The sequence below is a fragment of the Nicotiana tomentosiformis genome, chromosome 5 (genome assembly GCF_000390325.3).
Source record: "Nicotiana tomentosiformis chromosome 5, ASM39032v3, whole genome shotgun sequence".
Classification (NCBI taxonomy): Eukaryota; Viridiplantae; Streptophyta; class Magnoliopsida; order Solanales; family Solanaceae; genus Nicotiana; species Nicotiana tomentosiformis.
In genome coordinates this window covers 3,335,093-3,362,360 of record NC_090816.1, presented here as the reverse complement: position 1 = coordinate 3,362,360, position 27,268 = coordinate 3,335,093, and the positions used below count along the sequence as shown (strand labels likewise).

The 27,268-nt window shown below is 35.1% G+C and overlaps 3 protein-coding genes and 1 pseudogene across 10 annotated transcripts; 3 read left to right on the top strand and 1 right to left on the bottom strand.

The window, feature by feature from the left end:
• The first annotated feature begins 1,746 nt into the window (after positions 1–1,746).
• On the top strand, positions 1,747–8,663 carry LOC104092312 (uncharacterized). 5 transcript variants are annotated; one of them, XM_018769529.3, is made up of 8 exons: positions 1,754–1,878; positions 3,525–3,660; positions 4,224–4,391; positions 4,610–5,308; positions 6,556–6,593; positions 6,687–6,843; positions 7,123–7,209; positions 7,639–8,650. In XM_018769529.3, exons 2-7 carry the CDS (start codon positions 3,658–3,660, stop codon positions 7,123–7,125), a joined length of 1,068 nt encoding a protein of 355 aa, XP_018625045.1. In that variant the 5' UTR covers positions 1,754–1,878; positions 3,525–3,657; the 3' UTR covers positions 7,126–7,209; positions 7,639–8,650. The 5 variants fall into 5 exon arrangements, with proteins under 5 accessions (XP_018625046.1, XP_018625045.1, XP_033511025.1 ...); XM_018769530.3 differs by lacking the exon at positions 3,525–3,660 and having other exon boundaries at positions 1,747–1,878; positions 7,639–8,649; XM_009597879.4 differs by lacking the exons at positions 1,754–1,878; positions 3,525–3,660 and adding an exon at positions 3,882–4,009 and having other exon boundaries at positions 7,639–8,651.
• Positions 2,426–13,774, top strand: LOC117275816 (nicotine N-demethylase CYP82E3-like; annotated as a pseudogene).
• Positions 13,775–14,120: 346 nt separating this feature from the next.
• On the bottom strand, positions 14,121–17,091 carry LOC104092313 (uncharacterized). Its single transcript, XM_009597883.4, has 4 exons — positions 16,549–17,091; positions 15,411–15,569; positions 15,201–15,309; positions 14,121–14,635 (listed from the first exon to the last, which is right to left on the bottom strand). Exons 1-4 carry the CDS (start codon positions 16,867–16,869, stop codon positions 14,460–14,462), a joined length of 765 nt encoding a protein of 254 aa, XP_009596178.1. The 5' UTR covers positions 16,870–17,091; the 3' UTR covers positions 14,121–14,459.
• A 3,048-nt stretch (positions 17,092–20,139) lies between these two features.
• On the top strand, positions 20,140–25,851 carry LOC104092314 (dnaJ protein homolog). 4 transcript variants are annotated; one of them, XM_009597887.4, is made up of 9 exons: positions 20,161–20,294; positions 21,733–21,771; positions 21,892–22,065; positions 22,219–22,393; positions 22,542–22,683; positions 24,365–24,498; positions 24,598–24,740; positions 25,037–25,235; positions 25,336–25,851. In XM_009597887.4, exons 3-9 carry the CDS (start codon positions 21,916–21,918, stop codon positions 25,656–25,658), a joined length of 1,266 nt encoding a protein of 421 aa, XP_009596182.1. In that variant the 5' UTR covers positions 20,161–20,294; positions 21,733–21,771; positions 21,892–21,915; the 3' UTR covers positions 25,659–25,851. The 4 variants fall into 4 exon arrangements, with proteins under 4 accessions (XP_009596179.1, XP_009596182.1, XP_009596180.1 ...); XM_009597885.4 differs by having other exon boundaries at positions 21,887–22,065; XM_009597884.4 differs by lacking the exon at positions 21,733–21,771 and having other exon boundaries at positions 20,140–20,294; positions 21,887–22,065.
• Positions 25,852–27,268: the final 1,417 nt, after the last annotated feature.

The following is a 27,268-nucleotide window of genomic DNA, read 5'->3' as shown; positions in this document are numbered from 1 at the left end:
GGTATTATTTTATTGTTCTATAAAAGGCAAAAGTCCTTGATTTGCTGACCGTTGGTTCCCTTTTTGAGCCGTTCCGTAATTTTTGCCATAATGTTTGGTTAATGGCGAGAATTACGGACATTTGTCGGATGAGTTGGCAAAATTTTTTTCGAGACCGCTAGAAACGAGATCAGTTATGCCTTTGGTTAACTTGAGGGCAAATCCGATGGTCTCGATGGCTAATTTCGACAATGCTTTGGGTTTGATCTCAATCACCATATTTCGATCTTGGCTGATTGTATCGTTAGATCAATTTTCGAGCTCGACCTTATCCGATCACATATATTTTGACCCCGACCTAATTAGGGAGTCTTGGAAGCGAGATCGAATATCGAGCTCGGTTTTACCCGTGTACAATATAATTGTGTAATTATAATTTGCGGTTGTAATAAGTCTCTGTTATCGGTAATTGAGCATCCACGACTTTAAAATCCTGGATCCGTCATTGTTTGTAGTTAGAATGTTAAAATGTTTGTAGTTAGAAGGAAAATACTTAGAAAATATGTGAAAACCCTTTGTCCCTATTAATGTGATAATTTTCTATCATTTTAAATATGTCTAAAAATAATAACATATTTTTATATTAACATAAATTACTTTTAATTTTTTTATCCTTAGTGATAGTATTCGAATTTCAAAAGTCAAACGAATTAATCGTTAACTGTAATTTTTTTATATACTTTTAAAATATTTTAATTTATTAACTGTTGTGACTTTTAATGCTTTTTACATAGTTTTCAAATATATAAATTTTATTTCAACAAACTTAAAGATTCTATGTCCAACTGAACAATCAAAATTAAGCTAGTGTTTGGCCATAGATTCCCAAATTTATTTTTAAAAATCTGATTTGGGTGAAGTTTGGTTTGAAGATAAAAATCTGTTTGGACATAATTTTTCAAAACATATTTCACTTTTCTTTTTGGAAAAAACATGAAATGTGACTTATACCCATAAGTTTTAAAAACTATCAAAAATATCAACAACTCTAAAGCAAATTCATACAAAACAAGCGAAATAAATCTGAAGAAAATTTATACAAACGTTAGTAGATTTTAGCAAATTATCTTCAAATTTTGTCTTTGCTGGTGCATTGCTGCAAACTGACACAACAACTTTGGCGAATGTTTTCTTCTGTTTATAGAGAAGGGCAAAGCCGCGTGAGTTTAATGAGAAAAAATGGGTAGATATGGATTATGTGGATCATAATAATAGAAAGTGAACTTTTTTTTATAAGATACAAAAGTTTGGGGTAATTTTTGAAATTTTTAAAAAATCAAACGGTAATATTTTGGGCCAAAAACAGCTCTTGAGCTGATTTTGGAATTTGAAAAGTTTTCAAAATATGGATTAAATCTATAAACAAACAGGTATTTGCTAAAATAAATTTGGAAAGTTTTCGCAAAATCTATGACCAAACGGGGCTAAGAAATTTGAATCTTGAAAAGTAAAAAAGTATCACATAAATTATTACAGAGTGAGTATTAAACTCCGTGATCAGTCCAACAATGTTACATAAATTGAGAGGTAGGGAGTAGTATTATTTAGAAATTGTTATTTTTCCCAAAAACATTGCTACTTTTTCTAAGTTTGAAATTATGTGGAAGTATCATTTTCAAAACTTTGAAATTAGGGTAAACATCTTAATCCGAAGGGCCCGGGTCTTACCTATATGTTTTTAAAACCCGATGACCCTTAACTCTACTTTCCCACTCTTCAACTCCCCAGCTCCCAACTAGTTCAGCTTCAGCTCTGCTCCATTCCCATTTCTAGAAACTTCCAGCTGACAAATCCGGTTTAATTTCTCAAGGCCTCTCCATTTGTTGATACTACAAGAAGGTAACAGATCCAAAGTCTCTGTATTTCACTCGTTTTTACCTTTTGCAGTAGTAGTAATAAGTTTTGGCGCTTTTTCGTGGATTTGAATTTCGAATAGTACTATTTTTGTCTTTTTCTACTGATTTACTTATTAATGACTTCCTCTGTTTCGAAAAAAATTGTGTTAGAACTTGACACAAACTTTAATAAAGAACGGAATACTTTTGAGATATGTGGCCTACATTTGTGTGACCGTTAACATTTTTAAATCTGTGGTCTGAAACCTACCATACCATTGTGTGACTATAAATGGTTCCTATTAAGGAAATATTGAAAGATGTCAATCTTTTTGGAACAGACTAATAAGGAAATATTGTTAATCTTTTTGAAACAGAGGGATTAGTACTAAAGCATTGTGTCTTATTTTGATTGAAAAGTATACCAAATTTGACTGTTTTGTTTGGCTTCTTTTGATATGTTCAACTGATTATTTGTTATGTTACTTACGGTATTACTTCCTTACAATTGTGAGCTTTTATATTACAATTAAATCTCTTTATAACAACCATCCGTTATAACATTATTTCACTATAACAACCAAGTTTAGCTGGAGCTGATTTTTCATGTTATCTTATATTATATATTTTCTATAACAATAATTCACTACAGTAGCTAAAATTGTTGGGATAATTGATGCTATTAAGAGAGGTTTGACTGTATATGGTGGGTACTTTACCTATTCTCATTTGACTTGGAGGGGGAGCTACCCAGTGGCGAAGCCACATGGTCACAAGGGCGGTCAACTGACCACCCTTTGTTGAAAAATTGCACTATGTATATAGGTAAAATATTACATTTTAGAGGTATATAACACATATTGAACACTCTTTGTCGGGAATGTTTTTTCACTTCTTCCAAATTTGAATACCCTTGGGAAAAATCCTAGTTTCGCCACTGGAGCTACCATATCAGTTAGGGTATGAACCCAATAACTTTTGTTTAAACCCTGTATTTGTATTAAAAATCTATTAAATATGTATTACTTTTTTGTTGTGAACCCAATAACTAAACGAGCTATGAGTTCGATGGCTAGTTCAGAACCCATAAATTTAATATCCTGGCTTTGCCTCTGTTGGAGGAGTTCAATAGAGAAGGTAATGACTAACAAGCACAAAGCTTGTACGTGTCTTGGCGCTTCTTGTTCTTTAGTAGTTTGTAAAATGTTGAGTAGTTACTTTATTTGGTGCCTCTAGTACATAATGGGTGAGTAAATTGTCTAAACTTATATCTAGTTTAAAGAAGCCGCTGGACTTGGTTTTGGATTTTGAGTGCATCTTGTAATCTCACCAATTCGAAGGGATTGAAGGTTGATAAAAAATTAGTAACTTCTATTTCATACTAAATAGAACATGATGTTTTCTAACTTGTAAGATATTTTTAGGAACCACTTTAAAAAAGGAGTTTATAAGAAACTTTTGGTAGAACTATGACAAAAGTTGTGTTGGTTTCTGAAGCAATTTGTTAGCCTGTGTTAGATGTGTTTGATTGCCCTTAGGAAAAGGAAACCATAAACTCAGTGTTAACTATTCCTATATTTTCTTTAGAAGGAAGTATCCACATTGACAACATTTACTCACCCAGAGTCATATGATTTTGCCCTGGTAAAGGTCTCTTAAACGAGCAAGCATAAGAGCTGATGCGGGGAGCAGATAAGCTTATTTAATGAGAAGAAGACAAAGGACAGTGGAAATTTGATTTGCAAGCTACCCAAGAAAGAGCTACAAGATTTGTGCAGGAAACATGGTTTATCTCCTTATAAGACATCCTAATCTTATAAATTCTTTGATCACTTATAAATAATTATTTATTTTTTAACTGTCCGACTATAGTAGTCTGAAATGTTTAAATAAATAAATAATTATTTATTTATTTTTCCGAATACTATAATTGGAATATTCCACCATTATCTGGTCATATCAGATTTTAAACTATCCGACTATTGTAGTCGGAAATTTCCGATTGATGTAGTCAGAAAGCTTTTTCCGATGTTCAATTTTCCGACTACCGCAAAACAGTCGTAAAGTCGTCAAGAAATCATCGATTTTCAATGATTTTCCGGCGGTTTTGGCAGTCGGAAAAGCTCGATTTTTTGGTAGTGGTTGATGTTAAAGATAGTATTATTTTTAGTGAATAAAAGTGAATATTTGGGTGAGATTGAACACCTGATATATGAAGATGACTTAATTTGGAAATTGTATTGTTGATATGATCATCTAGAAAATGCCTGATATAAGTTTCTTGGCTATCACACGACCTTCTTAGATAACCTGGATTGATCACTGAAGGATCAGTTTGTCTCGATGCAGGGTGAGGATAGGTTTTCACTCAGAGAGATGAAGATGAAGACAAAGGACAGTCGAAATTCCATTTACAGTCTACCCAAGAAAAAGCTTCAAGACTTGTGCAAGAAGTACGGTTTGTCTCCTTATAAGACAAAACCCAATCTCGTGAATTCTTTGATCAATTACTTCAAGGTAATTGTTTGCTTTGGGTTGATGACAGACGATCTTTTGTAGTGAATGAATGTGAAAATTTGGGTGAGATTAAACATATGATACATATGATGAGTTCATTATGAAATTGTATTGTGACGCGATATTCTCGAAAACGCTTGATAAGGTTTGTTGGTAATTACATCACGTGCTTATATACCCTGGGTTGATCTTTGAAATACAAGTTTGTCTTGATGCAGATTGCAGATGTAGAAACTTCCGAAGGCAATTGGTACAACCTTCAAGATTCTTCTGGCCTATGTGATGAGAAGGGTTTCAATCAAAGAGTTCACAGTCCACCAATAAGTTTTCCCAAGAATGCATTTACTTCTGACGTAAAGTCAACTCATGTGCCTTCATTTGAGTTTTCTGTCTCATCGGATGATGGAATCAACCTTTCAGTTGACTTAAATTCATGCCCATCAGACCGTTTTAGAAGATTGGAAAAGGAGTGTGTATGTAACAATATGCAGAATCACAAATTTCAAAGTTTCTGTCAGGAGATTCAATGCCTAAGAAATAATAGACAAATGACAAGTTCATTTCTCTGGGAAACAGATTCAGACGATGTTGTACGTCATACAGAAAAAACAGATGATGCGGCTTTAGGATTTTCAGCAACAAAAAAATCACGTGATGTAAGTTGTCTCAATTCTAAAAGGCAGAGAACTTGTTCTCCGGAGAAGCTTACGGTGCTAGCTCATCTCTCTTCGGAAACTGATTTTTCTGAGATAGAGGCATCAGAAATTGGCAGTCATCATCGACATGTATCATATTCTTCTTCTGAAAAAGATTACCTTAAAAATTTGGTTGATGCAGCAGAAAGCCTAAGAAGTCAACTACCCAATTCTTGTGAGGATAGCTGTAGAATGGACAAGCCTTCATCTGCTGATGGAGGGGTAATATCATCTTAGCATAATCTGGTGTATTTTGCTATGTAGCCTTTCATTCCTTGTTTTGGATTTTCTAGGTAGTGGGATGTCCAACCAGTCTGAAAAATAGTTTCTGCTCTTTGAATGGTTAAGTTGAGGACTATGTAAATTACATTCGTATGTTTTATGTAGTTTCCTCATTACTCATATTTGTCAACATGTTGGCAATCTGAGCATACCAGCTTTATTCGAGGCTAGTTTATTCTGTTTATATTTGTTTTTGTGGACATGTTTCTTACTTGTGAGTTGCGACATGACACACATTAGTAGGGTTTCTATCCACTTTGATAAGCTTATTACTGGTCTGATAGTTCGATAAAATGATATTGAATTTTGGAATAGTTTATGCCTACTAAGCAGCTCTCCTTGCTCTATTTGGATTTCTCCTCCCTTTATGCCCTCTCTCTCTCTCACACACACACACTCTCGCTCTCTCTCTCTCTCAAAAACAAAAAGTTGTTTTCTGTCAATGTGAATACAGGTGCTTTGTCTGTGGGCTCGCATGGGCTACCACCAATCGAACCATGCGGAGCCTTCTGCTCAGATTAGTGAAATACTCAAATCAAAGATCATGAAAGAGCGAGACTGGTTAATCTAGTGGTTTTGGCTGCATTACCTTCAACGATGAGCAAGCTATGAGGGACGTGATAGGGAGGACAACTGGCCCGAGCCTTGACCGTAAGTTAATTGTGTGGAACAAGTGGTGGTGGTGGTGGTCCGAGTGAGGGATACCATAAGGGTGGTTGAGGCTCCAGATGTGAGAGACGCAAAGGTGATACGCTGGTGGCTACAGAGGTGGCTGTGACCCCGGAATCCGGATATAACAGCAGCGGTTATGGTGATGGCAGATCACACTACTAGCAGTGGTGCTGTGGTGGTGCCTTAAGAGGGAAAGGAATTAGATAATTGGCATTGAATGTGGGTTTATTGGTTTTGATCAAATTTCTATTAGTTCTACCTTGATATTTCTGCGGCTGTCCTTTTCGCCTACTATTGGCTCGACTAAGTTGAAATTGCATATTATACAGCTCCTCCATTTCTCAGCTTGCCTATTTTCTGTTATTTATCCACTTTTTTCTTTGCACGTAATAAGAAAATGACCACTAAGCATGTAGAAATTTGTCTCCGTAATTCTCTTATTATAGTTGATATGTTTTTATTTTTTCCATGAAAACCTGAAACAAGTTAACATCATGATCTCTTTCTTTTCACAGGCAAGGGACAGCTCTGCCAACGGAATAGAAGCTTCAAAGTAATCACTCTTCCTAAATTAAGATGCTTTGAATTATAAATCTGATGACACAACAATGATTTTTTTTTGTTTTTGGACTTGTACACGTGGCAGAGAGCTTCCGGAGACGCATTTATTGCATGGAGGAAAGAAGAGAAAGAGGGATGATTTTAAATTTGATAATGTTCATCATTATAATGATGGGAGAATTTTGAGAAGTGCAAAGCGTCTACAAAGTCATCCCAGAAGATCTTTGCGGCTTGTCCATAAGGTTTGCATTTGCTGTTGTTGCTTTAGTGTGCTCGTTAAATTGACAAAAGCTAATTAGCAAATGGATTGAACCTGGTTCTCGAAATTTAATAATAAGTAGAAATCTTATATTATCTAACATTCTTTACTGGAACTTGGACTAGGAAAAGGGTCAGGAAATTGAGCAGTACTGTACTGTTACTTTCTGGGCCATTACCAGAAGATATTGGCTTATCCTCATGTGTGTGTGCGCGTGTGTGTATAATAGATAAAATATTTTTTAATTTGACATTTTGTGCAGTGACAGGTGGTGTGGACTTCCTAAGAGTTAGAGATCTGCTTATGTAATATTATACTCTCAGTGCTGATTTACAACATACATGTCTTTGTAAGTACCAAATCCTAGAATTCAGCTTTGAATAGTTGACGCGGTCAAAAAAATATGTTTCTTGTTTCATTTAACAGATGTTGTCTTCCATTTCCTATTTCTGCAACATGTTAATTCAGTTCTGAATTTCTCGAAACCTTTTCTTGGATGATTACCTAAGAATGGACTTATGTCATACGCTTCCTTTTCAACAATTTTAGACATGTAGATTCAAGAGTTAATTTGATGAAATCAAGAAATGAACTGAATTTTTTCCCCTTCTTGCTGTATACTCAGCCAAATTTCGTGAAATCAATTAATGTGGTACTCAAAATCTTTTTTGCTTTGTGACTGTGGTATATCAGGCATCGTGCGTTGTTCGAACTTTTAAGATCACGCACTTGCACAGTCCATCGTTTCACTTCCTAACTGCTTTGTGACATGCTGCAGGTGGTTCTTCTACTCTGTATTCAAGAGAAGATTAATTACTTGAGGTTAGGCCAAGCTGTTTAACACGCTATCTGCTTCTCAGTCAACTAGAAAAAAACATTTGAACTTCTCTCTGTTGTTATGGTTTCTGAGAGGGTCTACCGGAAACAGTCTCTCTACCCTCATAAGGTAGGGGTAAGGTCTCCGTACTCACTACCCTTCCCAAGCCCCACTCGTAGGATTTCACTGGGTTTTTTTTTGTTGTTGTTGTGTTGTTATGCCTCATTTTTTAAAACTTTGCACCTCTTTGCTGTTTGTTCTACCAGTTTGTGTCACTTGATCTGAACTCTGCGGCTTCAGGGGAATATACACCTCTAATCTCCCAAAATCAAGAGGGGAATGTACACCTCTAATCTCCCCCCAATTTATTTATATTTAATACAAAGAGTTCATTTGATGCTTTATCACAGCCTTTTTCCAACTGTCCACCCTATGTTTGTTTTCATCTTTTCTTGATTTTATTTTTCTTGAGCCGAGGGTGTATCGAAAACAACCTCTCTACCTTCTTAAGGTAGGGGTAAGGTGTCCTACGCACTATCCTCCTCAAACCCCACTTGTGGATTACATTAGGCTTGTTGTTGTTGTTACCACTAAATTCACTTCTTGCTAAAATCATGAGGTGAGGATAACACTTGCTTATGACTCTTGTAGAAGGGTTAGTCTTATTGTTCTTCTTTGTCTTCCCTCCATTTGGGGTTAACTGATAGAGAGGGATAACATAGCTATCTTTACGTCACCTATCATATTTTTGAGAAATATACATGTGGTTTGTCTCTTGTCCTCTGATGTATGCCCCAAATTTTGATGCATTTTTTTACGATTTTGATTGTTCTAACAACATTCTGAATGTTTAACATTTGATGAGAATCCTCGGTTTACTAACGCTCTAATTTTGTGAAAATAGCACGGGCTAGCCAGTTTTCGAACTGGTAATTGAAAGATAGTCAACATTTGCAAAGTCATGAAAAAATAGCCACTATTTTGTTGAAACATGGAAAGTTCCAGTATAATATGCTGGAATAGAGCTCCTGCGTATAAACTTCCAGCATATTATGTTGGAACTCCATTACACAAAAAGTTCTAGCATAATATGCTAGATTATGGAGCTCGTACATATAAACTTCAAGCATATTATATTGGAACCCCAGCACATTATGCTTGAATCTCCTAATTTTTGCTAGTGATTCATATCCTTGCCAGTTTTTTGCAACTTTCTTTTATCGAGTCGTCTTATGAGCATGTGGTTGTTGGATTGCCTCTAGTTTAAGCTCTAAATCAAGCATTCAGGCACCAAAGATCTCTGACTACGCTCCTCAGCCTAGGAAAGAAAAATCCCATTTGCCTAATACGTACTACTGTGCAACATATGATTTAGCTGCTGTTATTCCTCCACCAGCTTCTTCCCTTTATTGGGTAAAGTGAATCAGAATAGGCGGGTTGACATTCAATTAGAATAACCGTTATCTCTTTCATGCTCTTTTCTGTTACAGAATCCGGTCTTAGTTGAATAACCCTTGCTGTTAGAATAACCGTTGTTGTCTCTTTCATGCTCTTTTCTGTTACAGAATCCGGTCTTAGTTGAATAACCCTTGCTATTGAATCCGATGCTCTAGAGGAACCCAAAGTATCATATCTGAAGTGAGTTTTCTAGAAACTGCTGAGTTTTAACAAAAGCGGTTCTGGGGGTCGTATTCACAACTCAAGCCCCCCCTAATATTTACTAGTATGGATTCTCATACGTAATGAATTATCAAATTCTTTTAGCCTTGCTATTCTTGCCTATAATGTTTTTGGGGATGAAGATTATAGTCATTGGCTACAAAAAGAAAAAGTTACCCCCAGAAGTCCCAGGTGCATGGCCTATTATTGGGCATCTCCACATACTGGACAGGGCCAAGAATGTCCCTTTTGCTCGGACTTTGGCAGCAATGGCCCATGAAAACGGCCCAATTTTCTCAATCAGGTGGGGATGTTCCTGTGATCAGCAATTGGGAAGGAGCTAAAGATTGCTTCACAATTCATGATAAGGACTTTGCAGCTAGGCCAACTTCATTGGCACGTAATGTTGAATTTGTGTGATCATCTCGTCTAAAAGTATAAATTGTCAGAAATAGCATGTTCCTTGTTTCTTAATTGTGTCTTAGTACGTCCACCTATGTGGGAGCCTGACTCTTTTTTTCCTTATATCAAGCACGTGAATTTTATTTTTTTTTATTTATAGGAGAAGCTACATATTTGGTCGTTCTGCCAAAAAAATTTACAGCCGCTAACCAATATACATAGAATATACACTAATTATATATAATATATGTATAATTTACATAACTATACATATATATTATACATCTATCTGCTATGTTTTTTGGATGAGCAGTTATATAGTGTAAAAGTCCCCTAGTTCTTTAGTGTGGTGTGACGTGAACCTAGGACTTGTGCTTGTTCCGTTACCATATTAAATTGTTTGATCATCTTTTCAAATTGTTAAAGAGAGCACGCTTCTGATTACTTAATTATATCTTCAACGGGTTGATACACTGCGTATGGGTATGCAAGGTTTTCTCACGCTGATTACGATCCATATTATTGCCATGTACGCAAATTAGTAATGCAACAAGCGCTCTCTAGCACTAGACTTGAGAAAATGAAGCATCTTCGAATTTGTGAGGTGGAATCAAGTATAAAAGACTTACTTTCTACAACGCAACTTGGAAAAAATAACAATAATGCAAGTGAAATTATGAAAAGTACCAAACTTAACATGACTCAATGGTTTGAGGTACTGTCTTTAAACATAATTGTGAAGATGGTTTGTGGGAAAATATACAATAATGTGGAGGAAGATGAAGAAGCTTTTAATGTTTAAAAAGGGTATTCAAGGATATTATGTTGCAGGGCAAAATTATACTATATGATGCATTTCCATTTCCATTATTTAAATATTTGGATTTTCAAGGGCATATTAAGTTAATGAAGAGAATTCATAAAGATATAGATGGTGTTCTTCAAAATTGGGTGGATGACCATATTAAAAAGGTAGAAATTGGCAATAATCATGAGAATCAAGATGTTATTGATACCTTGCTTAATGATACAAATTAGTAAAAATAGCACGGGCTAGCCAGTTTTCGGACTGGTAATTCAAAAATATCCACTATTTTGCTGCAACACGGACCGGTCCAGCATAATATACTAGAGATTGGTGCACGTGTGTATAAATTTCCAGCATATTATGATGAAACTCCAATACGCGGAAAGTTCCAGCATAATATACTGGAGATTGGAGCACCTGTGTATGTATATTATGCTGGAACTCCAGTATATTATGCTGGAATATTTTCCGGATTTTGAACAGTGTTTTCGTTCAGATTTATCTTTACATGAAAAGTGGCTAAATTCCGATTACTTTTGAAACTGTGGTTATTTTTCAATTACCACTTATAAATCTGGCTATTTTTGAATTTCACCCTACAAATTATGATGAGTTTTAAGGCTTACGGTTATTCTCAAGAAACCGTCATCAAGGCAACGATAATGGTATGTTCTTAAGCTTTTAAGCTATATACACTGAAAGCGTAATTTTTTAAAAATATTATCAGTGAATTCTAATATGTGATAGCATGTTAGTTACCATCTTTACTAGATTATCAATTATTGTTTATCAAGAGATTTATTCGTATTTCCTTAATAAATAACCCGATTGTTTATACCGGCTTATATGATAGAAGACTTAGACATGTACCTAGTAACAAGTAAAAATTGCATGGGGTGCCCTATTTGGTCGCCCTCTTTTAACTTATACCCGTTTTGTTTTTCCGTTTGCATCCGTACCCATTTTTTTGTTAAAAGCATTTTAAAAAGATGATTTTGCCCTTCAGGACTATTGACAAAACTGTAGATTGCAGGACAACACTTCATCATGTTTTGGCATGAAGTTTTAGCAAATGAACTAAATAACTTAAGCATATTTAGTCTGAAATTTTAGCAAATGAACTAAATAACTTAAGCATGATAAGTCTGAAATTTTAGCAAATGAACTAAATAATTTAAGCATGTTTAGTCTGAAGTTTTAGCAAATGAACCAAATAACTTCAGCATGCATTAGCAAAAACTCATTAGAAAATTACATATTATAAGACAAAAACTTAAGCATGTTTAGTCTGAAATTTTCGCAAATGAACTAAATAATTTCAGCATGTTTAGTCTGAAGTTTTAGCAAATGAACTAAATAACTTCAGCATGTTTAGTCTAAAGTTTTAGCAAATGAACTAAATAATGTTTAGTCTGAAGTTTTAGCAAATGAACTAAATAACTTAAACATGTTTAGTCTGAAATTTTAGTAAATGAACTAAATAACTTCAGCATGCATTAAAAAAAAACTCATTAGAAAATTACATATTGCAAGACAAAAACTTAAGCATGTTTAGTATGATGTTTTCAAAAATAAACTAAATAACTTCAGCATGTTTAAACTGAAGTTTTAGCAAATGAACTAAATAACTTCAGCATGTTTAGTCTGAAGTTTTAGCAAATGAACTAAATAACTTCAGCATGTTTAGACTGAAGTTTTGGATAAAACTCATGACAAAACTGTTGACTGCAGGATAAATAACTTCAGCATGCATTAGCATGAAGTTTTAGCTTTAATGTAAAACAACTCCAGCTGCTACTGTAATTGGCTGAAGTTTTACACCATCTCGCATGCTAATGAATAACCCCTGGTACTGTAAAATAACGTCATCTCCAAACGTTAGCATGCTGCCACGTTTATCAGGGCTTGTTTTACAGCATGCTAATGCGAATGAGGTCATCCAAAGTAGCATGCTAATGCTAATACTATCAGGGGTGTAATTGTCATATTATTACGGATTTTTTGTCAACTGGCTACCAAATCAATAATTTTTAAAAATAGGGTACAGGTTAAAAGGTGGCACAAATATAGGGTACGACTGCAAATCCCCCTAGTAACAATAACAATAACAATAAACAAACTCAGTGTAATCCCACATGTGGGGTTTGGGGAGGGTAGTGTGTACGCAAACCTACCCCTACATGGTGAAGGTAGAGGCTATTTTCGATAGACCCTCGAGTCAAGAAAAGGGGGAAAAAAAAGAAAGTAATAGCAACAAACAGTAACAACAACAGAATAATAAGATAACTTAAGCGAATCAAACTAACATATATAAAACGTACCTAGTAAACATAAAGTAGCGCAACAACTTTGTGTATCACGCTACTAATTAGTTGGATTATCTTTCAACATTATGATCACATTAAACATGCATGTATATGTTGATAATTGTTTAGATTAAACATCCTCCTAGTTCTAGGATTTAATTACTGTGGAATTCATTTCTCTAATTATTAAACAGTGTCGGGCAATAATTTTGGATGGAGCTGATACTACTGCTGTTCAATGGACATGGTTAATGTCCTTATTGCTGAACAATCCAAATGTTATGAGACGTGCCCAAGAGGAAATAGATATAAAAGATGGTAAAGATAAGTGGATAGAAGAGTCTGATGTTCAAGATTTAGCCTATTTACAAGCTATAATTTAAGAAGCATTGCGTTTATATCCACCTGCACCTTTGTTAGTACCTCATGAAGCAACAAAAGATTGTAAAATACTTGGTTATGATGTTCCAAAAAGTACTCGTTTATTCGTAAATACATGGAAGATACATAGAGATCCTCGGATTTGGTCCGACCCTGAAAAATTCGTGCCAGAGATTTTTGATTGATGATAGGCTGCGTATAATAGACACTTGTGGTCCGGTTCTTCCCCAGACCCCGTGCATAGCGGGAGCTTAGTACACCGGGCTGCCCTTTTTATTTTTATCAAGAAAAGATCTATGTATGTAGTCAGAGTCAGAATTTTGAGTTTATTCCCTTTGGTTCAGGAAGAAGATCGTGCCCGGGGATGAATTATGCAACAATTGTTACACTCCTCACTTTTGCTCGTTTGCTTCAAGGTTTTGATTTTAGCACACCATCTAACATGGCAATTGATATGAGAGAAGGCTTAGGCATTAATATGCCTAAGGCAACTACTTTGGAGGTATTTATTGCCCCTCGTTTGCCTACTTTGGAGGGGTGAGTCTTTGTTTTTCTTTTTGGATAACAATAGTGTTCGGACCAACTTGCATGCTCCTCGATTACTCCATTGAGTATCTGCTACCTCCTACCAGTATAAATACCGAGTAACTCTAACAAGGCTTAGGTAGATGGGAAGAAATCATCTAACGTTTTTTTGTCTCTGCTAGGATTTAAACCCTGATTTTCAAGATTTTCATCCACTTCATTGACCAGTAGATCACACCCTTGAGTGAAAGTCTCATGTGGCTTCTTATGGTACAACACCACACTAAGAATTTAAATTTTCTTTTCATCGTTTATGAACATATTGGTTTGGAACAATCCAACAAAGAAAAGGTGATACTAAATTTGACATGGAAACAGTAGTTACCAATACTATCACTGTGAAAATAACAACTGCAATTGGGATGCAAGTATTCCAAAGCAATGCATCTTGGGATTTCACAATTACAAGGTTGGAACAGAGGCCATTATTTCAACAGAGTGTATAGTGCAATTCCATGATCTTCTCTTTCAATCAGAAGTTTAAAAAGAAGGAGAAAAGGAAAGAGTGATAACTAGTTCATCAATGGAAACCTTAACACATATAAATGGACAAGCAAGCTTCGACAAATGGACGATAAGTAACAGCCATGGCAGAGAGGGGAAAATCCTGAACAATCACTTACAGTCTGGTAGGCTTGTTTTTATTTAGCAGCAGATAATAAACCGGTTTGTTTCTCGTATACAAACTCTCCAGCAGTAAATGATTGGTTCTCTCCGAATTGGATAGTTCTCTTGGCGAGCACATGTCCACAATATTCTACCTCTAGTACAGTTGCATCCTTGTTAAGTTCAGTAAAGATGGAACCTACTCCTTCACCTGGATTAATGAAAGAAGAGTTGATAATAAATCAGAATTGGGGCGAAAAAACACAACTACTAGACCTGCCAATTTACAGTTTAGCAGATGGTTTTATTATAAATGAAAATTCTTGGGCAAGAGCATTGACACAATACAGATGTAGAGGTTGCTTTCATTAGCAAAGGTTGTCTCCAGCATTCTCTAATTGCCAAAACACAAAAGTTTTGCAGTTTCAGAAAAGTTCAAGGCATCCAACTGAAATCATTGCTAAAAATATTCTCTTCAATGGCACTACAAAAATTCATATAGCTTTAATATAACGGCAAAAGGAGAACAAGAAGCAATGAGAAATCCAGACATGCGATAGGTGAGAAATAAACTACTACAGATACATACGAGCAATATGAAACAACATTTGCTACCGACAAAGGTACAACATATAAATTGAAATACATCTCTAAACTGATTTTGACATGAAAACAAGTAGTCTCTTACGAGTGCTCTATGGAGAACAGAAGCCTTCACTCACCACATCACAACCGACATTGCACTAGAGATCGCAAAACCAAGCAAGAAGACTTACCATGTGTGACTAACAACAAGTTCTCAGAAGGATACTTATCAGCAAGGGCTTTAACTACCTCCACATATCTAGCTCTTGCACTTTCCAATGTCTCTTGCCACTCTGGCAGCTGTAAATTCAGAATCATATGATCAATGATTAAAGAAACAGCGGATCATGCATATAAACCATGTCATAGATTGAAGCAAGAACTCATATCCTACAGAATACCTTCTTATAAACAGGTTCAACAGTGTGATCTACAGTTCCGGCTGGCAACTCAGCTTCATATTGTGAGATATTGAACTTAAAGTCCCCATCCTTGGGAGCTGCATTACTTCTTATGGCTACTAAATTCAGCATTTCACACAAACCATATTCGATGGATACCTGAAATTTGAAAGACTCAAGTGAGTCATATCAAGTATGCAACAAGCAGCATATTCAGATCTAAGTCCCGGTATAGCTTACACGACTATACTGATCACAGGCGCACAACCATATTGAAAATTGGTGGTTACTTATATCAGACACAGGCAATCAATCCCTAATGACAATGTGTTGAACAAGCTAGGATTCAGGTTGACTTGGACGTATTGGTAATGCTACATACAAAATGTGGACATCTGAGCTAAGAGGACAGCCGTGATCAGAGCTACTCAAATCACCAAACATCATCCTCGACGAACGAGGATCTGAAAAGACTATGGCAATATGAGTAGTGAACTAAAAGGGCAGCCCGATACACTAAGCTCTCTATGCGCGGGGCCTGGGGAAAGGCCGGACGACAAGTGCATTTCTGCAAGAGGTTGTTTACACGGCTTGAACCTGTGACCTCCTGGTCACATGACAACAACTTTACCAGTTACGCCAAGGCTCCCCTTCAATATGACTGGTGAACTAACTCCTTAAATTATTGTTCACCCTCCACGGAGCCCAACTTCGTTTCTACCCATCGACACCAAAGTTCAAACCATTATCCAGCAACCAAGCTTGCAATACAGTGAATATACCAACCTTCAGCTATTGTCTTTTGATAAACAGTCATATGTCCATAATCAACAGCTTAAGACACCTTAATTACTACTAACACGATGATTCCCTCCACCTTAAACTTAAAACCATAAATAAGTAAAGGATTTACGTGTTATACATGGCGGATTGTACACTATTAGTGACTTTTAACCTGCGATAGCAAGTCGATTATCATTTTTACATGATTATCTATTAATGCTTATAAGAGATTATCCATAATTATCTAATATAGTTTAAATGCTTTTTACATCCTCAATGCATATAACTTAAACTTATAAATAAATATAATCCTTCCAAAATTAAGCAAAAATAAAGAAAAAGTAAGAAGATTTACTTTGATTTTGGAAGGATCGATGACAACGGATTCAGAATTAGAGGACAAGACATTAGCCTCGCAGTTATGATCCGCAACGTCGCAAAGGGCACGTACAACTTCAGCAGCAGTCTGTACACATCGGAGGAACGGGGAAACGAAAACCCGATGGATCGGGAAATCCATATTGGATCGGATCTTTTGACCCGTACAAAAAGCTCGGATCTTACCATCCTGATGCAATGGTGGATCCCACGGCCTATCCGCTTTCATTACCCATAACTCCTCGAAGTTATCTAGCCGATCACCGTGTCTCATTACGAGAACGTTTTGAGTCGCCATTGTTAATATTAATATGAAAAACAAGCTAAAATCCTTTACTGTTTTGATTTTTGTTCAGTGAAAATGAAAATGAATTTATATAGAGATGTATATTGCGGGTCAGTGTCAGTGAAATGAGAGGGAAAGTGAGAAATGGACTTTGGGACGTGGAATTGGTTGAAGTTTCCGAGAAAGTCGATGGAAAATGAAAGTTAGATGAGAAAAAATAAACTGCTTTAATGGCGGACAAATTGGATTTTGGTCAAAATTCCTCTATTTTTTTAAATAAAAAATAGTAATAATCTAGTAGCATATTGGATATTCATTGGTCTAATATAAGATATTCTATTGGAATATTGTATTGATTGGTCTTAATTATATTTTGTATCTATTGGTTGACTAACTCAGATTCGAGATCCCCTCTATTATTCATCATTTCCAATTTATGTGACTGCATTTTTTTTTACTCCGTTCAAAAAAGATTACATATTTTTATATACGGATACAATTAAACTCACGTATCTTATTTTATCCGTAATGAAATATTTTTATAGTCATACAAATGTTATGTCTAGGGGTGTTCATGATCCGATTTTGATCGATTTTTCCTTAAAAAGAAACCAAACAAAGTAAATTGGTTTTTCAAATATTAGAACCAAACCAAACAAATTAAGTCGGGTTTTTATCGATTCGGTTTATGTCGGATTTTGTCAGTTTTTCTGTTTTTTCGGTTATTTATCGGTTTTTTCTTAAATATGAGACATACCAAACACATATTCCGGCGACTACATTTTCAACGTAACACTATCAAATCAATTGCCCTTTGAGAAATCTATCATTTACCAAGATATATTGATTATAATTGAATCAAATAGTGATGAATAATTTAAGAAATCAACTAAAAATATATTATTTTTAACAAAAGAAAACTACCCATCAAATTAGAATATGAAGGCAAAGAACCGAACTATAAAACTTTAGAAACTTTAGAAATTGGTTGATTAAAAGTACCCATCTAGCATTTGGACAGAAATTTGATTAAAACTTTAAAAAAATATCGAAGTTGTGTTGAAATTAATTTTTAAAAGATGAAGTTGTGTTTGAACATGCATTTTATTTGAAGAAAAGATGAAGTTTTGTGAATGGAAGAAAAAATTTTACCCAAAAAATTGTCATAAATTAATTTTTGGGAACTTGAAATTTTTAAAATTTTATTTTCCTTAAATATGATCATATTTCATAAACAATCAATGATTTCAAATTTTATTTTTTGAAAAAATAAAACCAAAATTTATGTCAAATCCTCTTGATTGATTAACACGAGTGAACTGTGCTTAGACGCTTTCTAAAACCGCACCGAGAAGGAGCAAAGTGTAGTGCTCTGAATGAGTCAACTGCTACAAATTCTTTCATTTTTTCCACAACTGAGTGGACCCTACTCCTCGTCAATGAGTTACTAGCATTTTTTTCCACAAAAGGTCCTAACAAGAAAAGCAACGACTTCTGTTCAAAAGCAAATGAAGAGGGTGTTTGGGTTAAGCATTTTTTTGGCTTAATTTGGTGTTTGCTTAACACCAAATTATTCTTATGTTACGGCGTCTTGAAGATTGAATTTAGCTGTGCAATTTTAAGAATATGTTAATTTTTTTTTATAATTGTTATAAAAAATGAAAGTCGTTTTGTTTAGTGCGAAATTGCTTACACTTCATTGTGCTTACACTTCTCGTCTGTCAAAGTCTTAAAAGTAATGAATATATTTTCTAACTCGGTTAAAAACTGTAACTCTTCTTGCATCTAATTGTCAGTCTTTAAGTCGAGAGACGTATTCATGTGTTAGAGTACGGAGCACGTGAACCCATGCTCTTTTCTATATATCATGTATAATAATATTATATTTTTTAAAATTTGCTTAAATATATATTTGTATGCATCCAAGATCAAAGTGCCTTATGATTCAGTGATTATTGGGTGCATCTTTATAAGTGAATATAGAGGTTTAATTATCACATCCCCAAATCTAACACATTGAAATCCTTAGATCTCCCTTTGTCATCACAAAATTTTATAAAATTAAAACTAATAGTAGTGGATGATGTAGCATAGTTCAATGGTCTCTATAGTTTTGTATGGAGTACAAGTATATAAGTTAAAAGTTATTAAAATTATTTTTTTTAATTTTAACCTATAATTTTTAAATACTAATGGATTTATGGTAAGAACCTAAAGGTTGAACTCGCAAATATAAATTTTAAATTTACCTCTTTATAATAATACACCCATCTTCATGGAATTCTGAATCCGCCTATGTTTAAGACATGCATAGCAAATTTCATTTAAAACCTCGTAAAATTAAAAGTATTTACAAGACTTCTCAACCAACCATATTGTGCACATGAGACAGAAACAATACTCTTTAGGGTCGTTTGGTATGAGGTATAAGAAAATATAGTGCTGATATAAAAATTTAATATCACCTTAATAATTTGCTTGGTTAGCAAATCTGGTATAAGTTATCTCGAGATTAAAATTAATACCAGGATAATTTATACCTTATAGATGGTGGGGTAATTAGTGTCGGGATAATTTATACCTTCTTCCTAGAAATTATGCAATTGTCATTTTTAATACAACATATCAAACAATGGATAAAAAATAATATAAGGATAACTAATTCCAGCATAACTAATCCTAGCATAATTTATCTCGACATAAGCCGTATTCAAACCAAACGATCTATTTGCCTAAGATAACTATTATCGCAACTCCAAACAAAAATACTGACGTTGACCAGCTGTCATAATAGCAGTGCGTAAAACTAAAACAATATTTGTAATAGGCATAAAATCACATATATTATAGGAATGGTGTGAATCAACAATAAAATGATCTCTTATGTTCACTTACAATTAAAAAAAAAAAATAACTGTAATTTTTTAAATTTTATTTACTAACCTTTTAAGTTAAATATGTTATCAATCTCATATGAAAATGTTCATATAACTAGAAAAACATTTGTAATTGACCATAAAATTGATCTATCCTTAAAATACCAAAATACACTGTGTTGTCAAAAATATTCATCATGCTTCCATTTTTAGCTAGCTCAAACAGCAATTTTATACCCCTAATAAAACAAAAATTTTAACTTGTTTTACATAAAAAAAATTAAAAATATTATATTCTTTCTTAAACATCGTGCTAGATCAAACAATATCACATAAAATAAATAGTTAAAATATTAACCAATACTAGTAGTCAAAGTTTTCAATAATTATTTTCACAAAATCTTACTATTATACCACCGCTTGAAATCCGAAATCAAAACTTCTTCAGAAGGGAAAACACATGTCATCTTCTCCTTGTTGTTGAATAAGAAAGGGAAAACTGCTCTTCATTTTTCTCTCTGTAACAAACTCTTCTTCTCTCTTTAGAAACCCTTTTTCGAGGTATTCTTCTTTTGGCTACAATTCTTCAATCTTCTTTCCATTGCTTCTTTGGCTGTCATTTGAATTGTATCTTAGCTTATTTACGTTTTCCTATATTTTTTTTCTATATTATTTGGGGGATCTTTTTACTATTTCAGCTGTAAAATTGCTTCTTTTCTGTATAACTCCGTCGTTTATTTGTTCTTGTGATTTTAAGTTTGTGATTTATCTACTCCCTCCGTCCCATTTACCTGGCATAGTTTGACTTTTGACTCTGCATACAGTTTAAGAAAGAAATAAAGACTTATAAAATTTGTAGTCTAAAATAAGCTATGCATAATTACGTGCCTATAAAATATTTCATTAAGGGTAAAATGGAAGTGTAAAGATAAATTGTTTCTAATATAGAAAAGTGTCTTTTTTGAGGACAGATTAAAAGGAAAGTAAAAAAAAAAGCAGTCCGGAGCATAAGGCATCCTGCATTCACGTAAGGTCCGGGGAAGGGCCGCACCTGAGGGTGTGATGTAGATAGCCTACCCTAATGCAAGCGTGACTGCTTCTACGGCTCGAACTCGTGACCTATAGGTCACACAGAGACAACTTTACCGTTGATCCAAAGCTCCCCTTCCTAAAAAGGAAAGCGTGCCACATGAATTGGCAGTGATAGGGAGTATTAATTTTCCTTTCCAAATTTCATTTTTCTCTTTATTTATATGTGAAACTTTGGACAGATATTTCTCTGTACAGTTACAGCATTATTATTTGATTCTTTGCATCTTGTGTATCATATCAGTGGAAAGATAAGTGGCATTAGAATTTTGAGCTTCAATAAGCTTGTATTGGTTTGCTGAAGATAGTAATATATAAAAAGGTCAGTTGGGTTATATTTAGAAACTAATTCCTAAAAACTGCAGGCTTAAAAAGAATTAATTTGTAGTATTCTGGTTTCATATAATTGGTTTAATAGATATACTAAGATAGTAGAAGAGGGAAGGAAAAAAGGAGTTAAGAATCACAAGTAATAGAAGAAGCAGACCCGCATACTAGAAGAACCTTACCACCTTAGTACTCAAATGACAAAAGCCCGTAAACTTTTTTTTTCTCTTCATGAAAAAAGACCCTTTTTCTTCTATATTTCAATGTTAGATTCAAAGAATAGCTTCACCTTGTGCCTCACCGTTTAAAGTGCACATTTTTCCGAACCACATTGCTGCGCCTATGAAGCGATAGCCCCTGTTTTGCATCGTTCCCCCCTTTAAAGCGACGATGCTATGGCTTTTAATAAAATTGCCTTTCAAAGCATGGTTTCCCCCCTCTTTTTTATATAATTGCTTTATGATTACAAAAGAAAAATGGTCCATATTCTGTTGTTTTCGTGCTTGAATCGCTAGAATGTTCATATAGATTGATATGAATGAACTAGTATAGCACTTTCCTTATCTTAATATACTTCTTCCAGATTGCTAGTCTTGATACTCGCGTGCACCAATAGTTACTGGTAATCAATACATCTCAGCTCCCTATTTACTGCACATATTGTATGTGTAATATGCAACTTTCTTTATTTAATAAGTTTATCCTAAAATGATTAAATTAAAATGAAATTGTATCAGTTCAGTTGCAGTTACTAAGGTAATCCGTTATGTTTGGACGGGGTGCAAGGAGGAGTGATAACTCCAAGTACTATGAGGTTCTTGGTGTTTCAAAGAATTCCAGTCAAGATGAACTTAAAAAGGCATATAGAAAAGCTGCTATAAAGAATCATCCTGACAAGGGTGGTGACCCTGAAAAAGTGAGTTGCGCCTCTCGCACGTGCAATTAAAATTCTCTGCATGTTGCCGTTCCATATGTGTTGTCTCTGTACCAAGGAATCTTTGTTATTCTGATGCTCGTTTTGTCATTTTTTGTCCTATGTTTTCTTGGTCATATTTTTTTCTCTACTCAGTTCAAGGAATTGGCTCATGCATATGAAGTTTTAAGTGATCCAGAGAAGAGAGAAATTTATGATCAGTATGGTGAAGATGCGCTTAAAGAAGGAATGGGTGGTGGTGGTGGCGGTCACAACCCATTTGACATATTTGAGTCATTCTTTGGTGGAGGTTTTGGTGGAGCTTTTGGCGGTAATGTTGACTCATCTCCCTCTTAGGTATAGGGTGGATAGGAAGAGGTCATGCAAATTGGGAGGGCGGGGTTGCTAAATTCCTCTTGTCAGTATTATCTTTTTTTAATTTTTTGGTTGAAAAATCCATCGGCCTTTGGTTATCCTAGGTGGTGGTAGCTTCAGAGGCAGCAGAAAGAAACAAGGTGAAAATGCGGTGCACACTCTACGGGTTTCTCTGGAAGACTTGTACAGTGGCACAACCAAAAAGCTCTCTCTTTCACGGAATATATTGTGCCCGAAGTGTAAAGGGTATTTCTCCTTTCTAATTATCTGGCTTTTCCATTTCCTACTTTCTTTCCGGCACTGTGTGACAGTGATTTTCAAGATAATCCGCTGAATGATGACATGGTTTTTTAAATTTCTCTTGTTCTCGATAAGGCTGAGAATCGATGCCGAGTTGTCAGTGAACGTATCTGAAAGATTTTGAACAAATTGTGAGTCCAATAGAGAAAGAATGTGTGCACTCTATGTATGTATACACATGTACAAAATGGTGACTGTGGTTCATCAGGACCTTTTATGTTTCTTTGTGTTATTCCTTTTTTTTTCATTGGTTTCTCTCTCCAGTTATTCTGCCTGAAGTAGTTAAGGAACTTGGAGTTGGCGCCCACATAATGGATTGCTCACTTACCGAGCCATCCAAGCAAGTTATTGATTAGTTTTCGTTTTAAACAGGCATTGGATCTACTGTGTAAAGGATCGATTCATTCAAGCAAGAAAGTGCAACAATCCTTTACTTTCCACTGGTTCCGTAAACGAGTGAAAACATGTATAACAACAACAACAAACCCAGTATATTCCCACGGGTGGGGTCTGAGAAGGGTAGTGTGTACACAGACCTTACCCTAGAGGCTGTTTCTAATAGACCATCGGCTCAGAAAAAACAAGTGAAAACGTGTAACTTGTACAAATCTTTCTATTTTCCAAATTGATCCAATCCGTTAGTTCGTTGAGCTATTTACTCGAAGATTGAAACATGATAGTCAGAGGCATTAGTTTATGGTTTTTTTCTAAGGAAACCTGAATTTCATGGATATGTTCTTCCTAGTGTAATTGATGCAACCTCTATAGAGCGCATTCATAAAATTTGCAGTGCAGATTGTTAGCATGTGTTCCTGAATAATGCAAACACTGAATTTTAGGCAGGTTGTGCATTTCAATCATATTTGAGTCCAAATCGACCACCATCTGAAGAAATTTCTGTGTTGATCGGACTCTCCAAAAATGTCGTTGGATGCGTGTTGGATCCTACAAAAGTAGTGTAATTTTGGAGGATCCGACACGGGTGCGGCAGCATTTTGGAGAGTCCACGCAACATGGAGAAATATTTGACTCAGTTGTAATTTTGGAGGCAGAATTTCTGTTTTCTTTGGTACTTTGAACTCCTTTAAATGCTCTGTTAAAGTTTTGTTGGACGTTGAAAGGCTTGGATCTAGTTTTTGTGGTGTTCATCTATATGGATATGTACCAAGGTGATTATGAGTTGCTACTTTATAGTGTTCCTCCTTTGTTGGGTGGGTACGTGTGAGGTTGCTGCATCTCAGTGGGAAATCTAATTTAACCTTTTTGTCTGTTGCAAATTAACAGATTTGTAAAAAACATAACATCATTTTTGGTGCAAGAATTATAATAAGGAGAGAATGTTCAGAAAAAATGAATTATCTGATAGATATTTGCTCTACATTTCGTTCTCGTTTAGAAATTCACCTCTTTCGTACTGTAGGTTTATGTTCTCATACCAGAATATCTGCAATCTGAATGAAGAGATTAGAGGGCTTTATACCACTCCTTAGTTTTTAGTTTAAGCTCGTCTTAATTGGCTTTTATTTATTGGATTGCTTATGGATTGAACTTGCTCTCAGCATGTATGTTTTGTTGAACTTCACCGGTGCAAGTATATGAGTTCTCTATGATTTTCTTGGATTATCAGGAAAGGTTCAAAGAGTGGAGCCTCTGGAACATGTTTTGGTTGCCAAGGTACTGGAATGCGTGTCACGACAAGACAGATAGCCCCAGGAATGATTCAACAGATGCAACATGTTTGTCCTGAATGCCGAGGCTCAGGTACGTAGTTAATGAGATTATTCCTGTAATACTAATTCTCAGTCTTATATGTAGAGAAAAAATATTGGTAAAACTATGCGTCTTTTTTTGTTAATACAGGAGAGGTTATAAGTGAGAGAGACAGGTGCACTCAGTGCAAGGGAAACAAAATTATACAAGAAAAGAAAGTATTGGAAGTGAATGTTGAGAAAGGGATGCAACACGGTCAGAAGATTGTTTTCGACGGGGAAGCTGATGAAGCTGTAAGAGTTTTTTATGCAATGCCAATATATTGCTCAGCTTTTGCAATTCCCCAAAAATGTTAAATTGGGCCTCCAAAGTTTCTAGTCAATATTTGCAAACAAAAATGGGTCCTTACTTAATCTGATATATTTGAACTATAAACATTGAAGTTAAGTTCAAGACTTTGAATTGAATATATATCCTTCTCACTGAGAAAATCGTCAAGGCTATCTGCTTCCTTTGGCAGTAAGTGCACTGCCTTTCTCATTTTGGAAAGTGATATTTCTGTTCTAATGGTTGTATTGTGGTTATGCAGCCAGATACCATCACCGGCGATATTATTTTTGTATTACAACAGAAGGATCACTCCAAGTTCAGGCGAAAGTCTGATGATCTTTACGTGGAACACAATCTTAGCTTGACAGAAGCTCTCTGTGGCTTTCAATTTGTTCTGACTCATCTTGACGGCAGGCAGCTTCTGATTAAATCTAGCCCCGGAGAAGTTATAAAGCCTGGTAAGGAAAATTCTTTAGTTTTTTTCTTTTAATTTACTTATTTTCTTTTGTAAAGGGAGACGCGATTAATATTGGATGATCATTTGGTTGTCTCTTGCAGATCAATATAAGGCAATAAATGATGAAGGAATGCCCCATTATGGGAGGCCATTCATTAAGGGTCGGCTTTATATCCATTTTAATGTGGAATTTCCAGAATCTGGATTTCTTTCCCCTGAGAAATGCCGCATTCTTGAGACTATTCTGCCACCAGGGAAGCGCGCGTCTGATATGGAGATAAATGATTGTGAGGAAACCACTTTGCATGATGTCAACATGGAGGAAGAAATGAGGCGCAAGGAGCAGCGACGCAGGAAAGAGGCTTATGATATGGATGACGATGATGAGCCAAATGTGCATCGTATGGCTTGTAACCAACAATAAAATCTTTCAGATAAGTGGTTTTTCATATAAGTCCCAATTTTTGTCTATGCTCCGTTGGCAGTTTGGGTTGGGAAAAACAGGCTTTCTTTTAGTTCTTCAGTTTAATATGTTGGTCTCACTTTTGTAGTCCCTTCTATTTTTGGTCCTAAAATTCATTCGTCAATAGGGCTCTTTGAGCTATTATTATTGAGCATTCTAGCATTCCTTAGCTAGTAGTAGATGATATAGTAACAATAGTTTCCATGTCACCACCAAAAGATGTGGTGCAGTGGATGAGACTGTTCTTCCCTTAACCAGAGGTCTCGAGTTTGAGTCCTGGGTATGGAAAAATCCTTGGTAGGGAGCGCTCCCTCCTGAATGGGGCCTTACGCGGCGCGAATCCGGATATAGTCGGACTCCAATGCGGGTACCGGACACCAGGTGGGAAACCAAAAATATAGTTGCCATGTCCATTGATCTTGTGGGGATTGTGTGCTATGTTAGCAACGACAGGATGATAGATACAGTTTGAATTATTGGGGTGTCTGTCGCAATTTCAATGCGTAGCCGTTGAAGACATAATTAAATAAATAAGAGTGTGTTCACTTAAAAAATTTAAGCTTTTTGATGACATGACCATATATAATTTAATATGTTATAAGTGCAGGTAGAAGTGTAACCATATAGGATCTCTGACTTATTTGGATTCGCTGTCCTATAAAACTCATTAAAAAGAAAGTGCAATATATTATGATTTTTCATATTCTTAAAAAGCTCGAACCTGAAACTCTTAATGTGTAGAGTAGCAAAAGGTATAGGGCTCTAGTATGTTGAATTTGAACTTTCTTTTTAGGGTTTCTTTTTCTCTTTAGGTCTTACATTAAGTACCATCCACTGAAGTTGCCAAAGTTTTAGTGCATTGACGATAAGTTTTGGAGCCAAAAGGTATGTGGCTATTTTCTCCTATTCTAGTTCTAGCTAAAAAGGAGGGGGGAATATGAATTACCTTTATTAAGTTGGTGGCGGAGCCAGAATTTTCGTTAAGGGGTGTTAAAATATATAAAAGTAACATACCGGAAAATTAAGGAGAGTCAATACATAGTATATATACATATAATTTATTTTTTTATCTAGCTACACAGTGTATTTTTTCCGTTAAGAGGTGTCAAATATTTTTCCTATAAGGTGGCACCGCGACTGTATTAAGTGCGTTTCTCCTATGCTAAAAGACCACACCAGGATCATCATATTTGGAGATCATAATTACGGTTTTGAAAAATTCTCAAAGTCTAGATAATCATCATCACTATATAGAATTTAATAATAGAATGTTTGTTTGACTGAAAATTTTGCTCGTGTAAATTACCCTATTAAAACATGTTATTTATCAATTATTCTAGGTTATTGTTACTTTCATTATTGTTTAAGTGACCTGATTGGTAGATTTGCCAACAATTAAATAAAATGCCCATAAAGATCTCTATTATTTTCGGCAAAAGACAGGAATTTTAATGACGTTTATTTACTGAAATTTAAAGTAGTGAAATTATGTTAGTTGGCTAGTCGCTTGAATAAAAAAGGATGTTGGAGTAGGACCAACTATACAATCAAATAACCAAGTATTATATCCT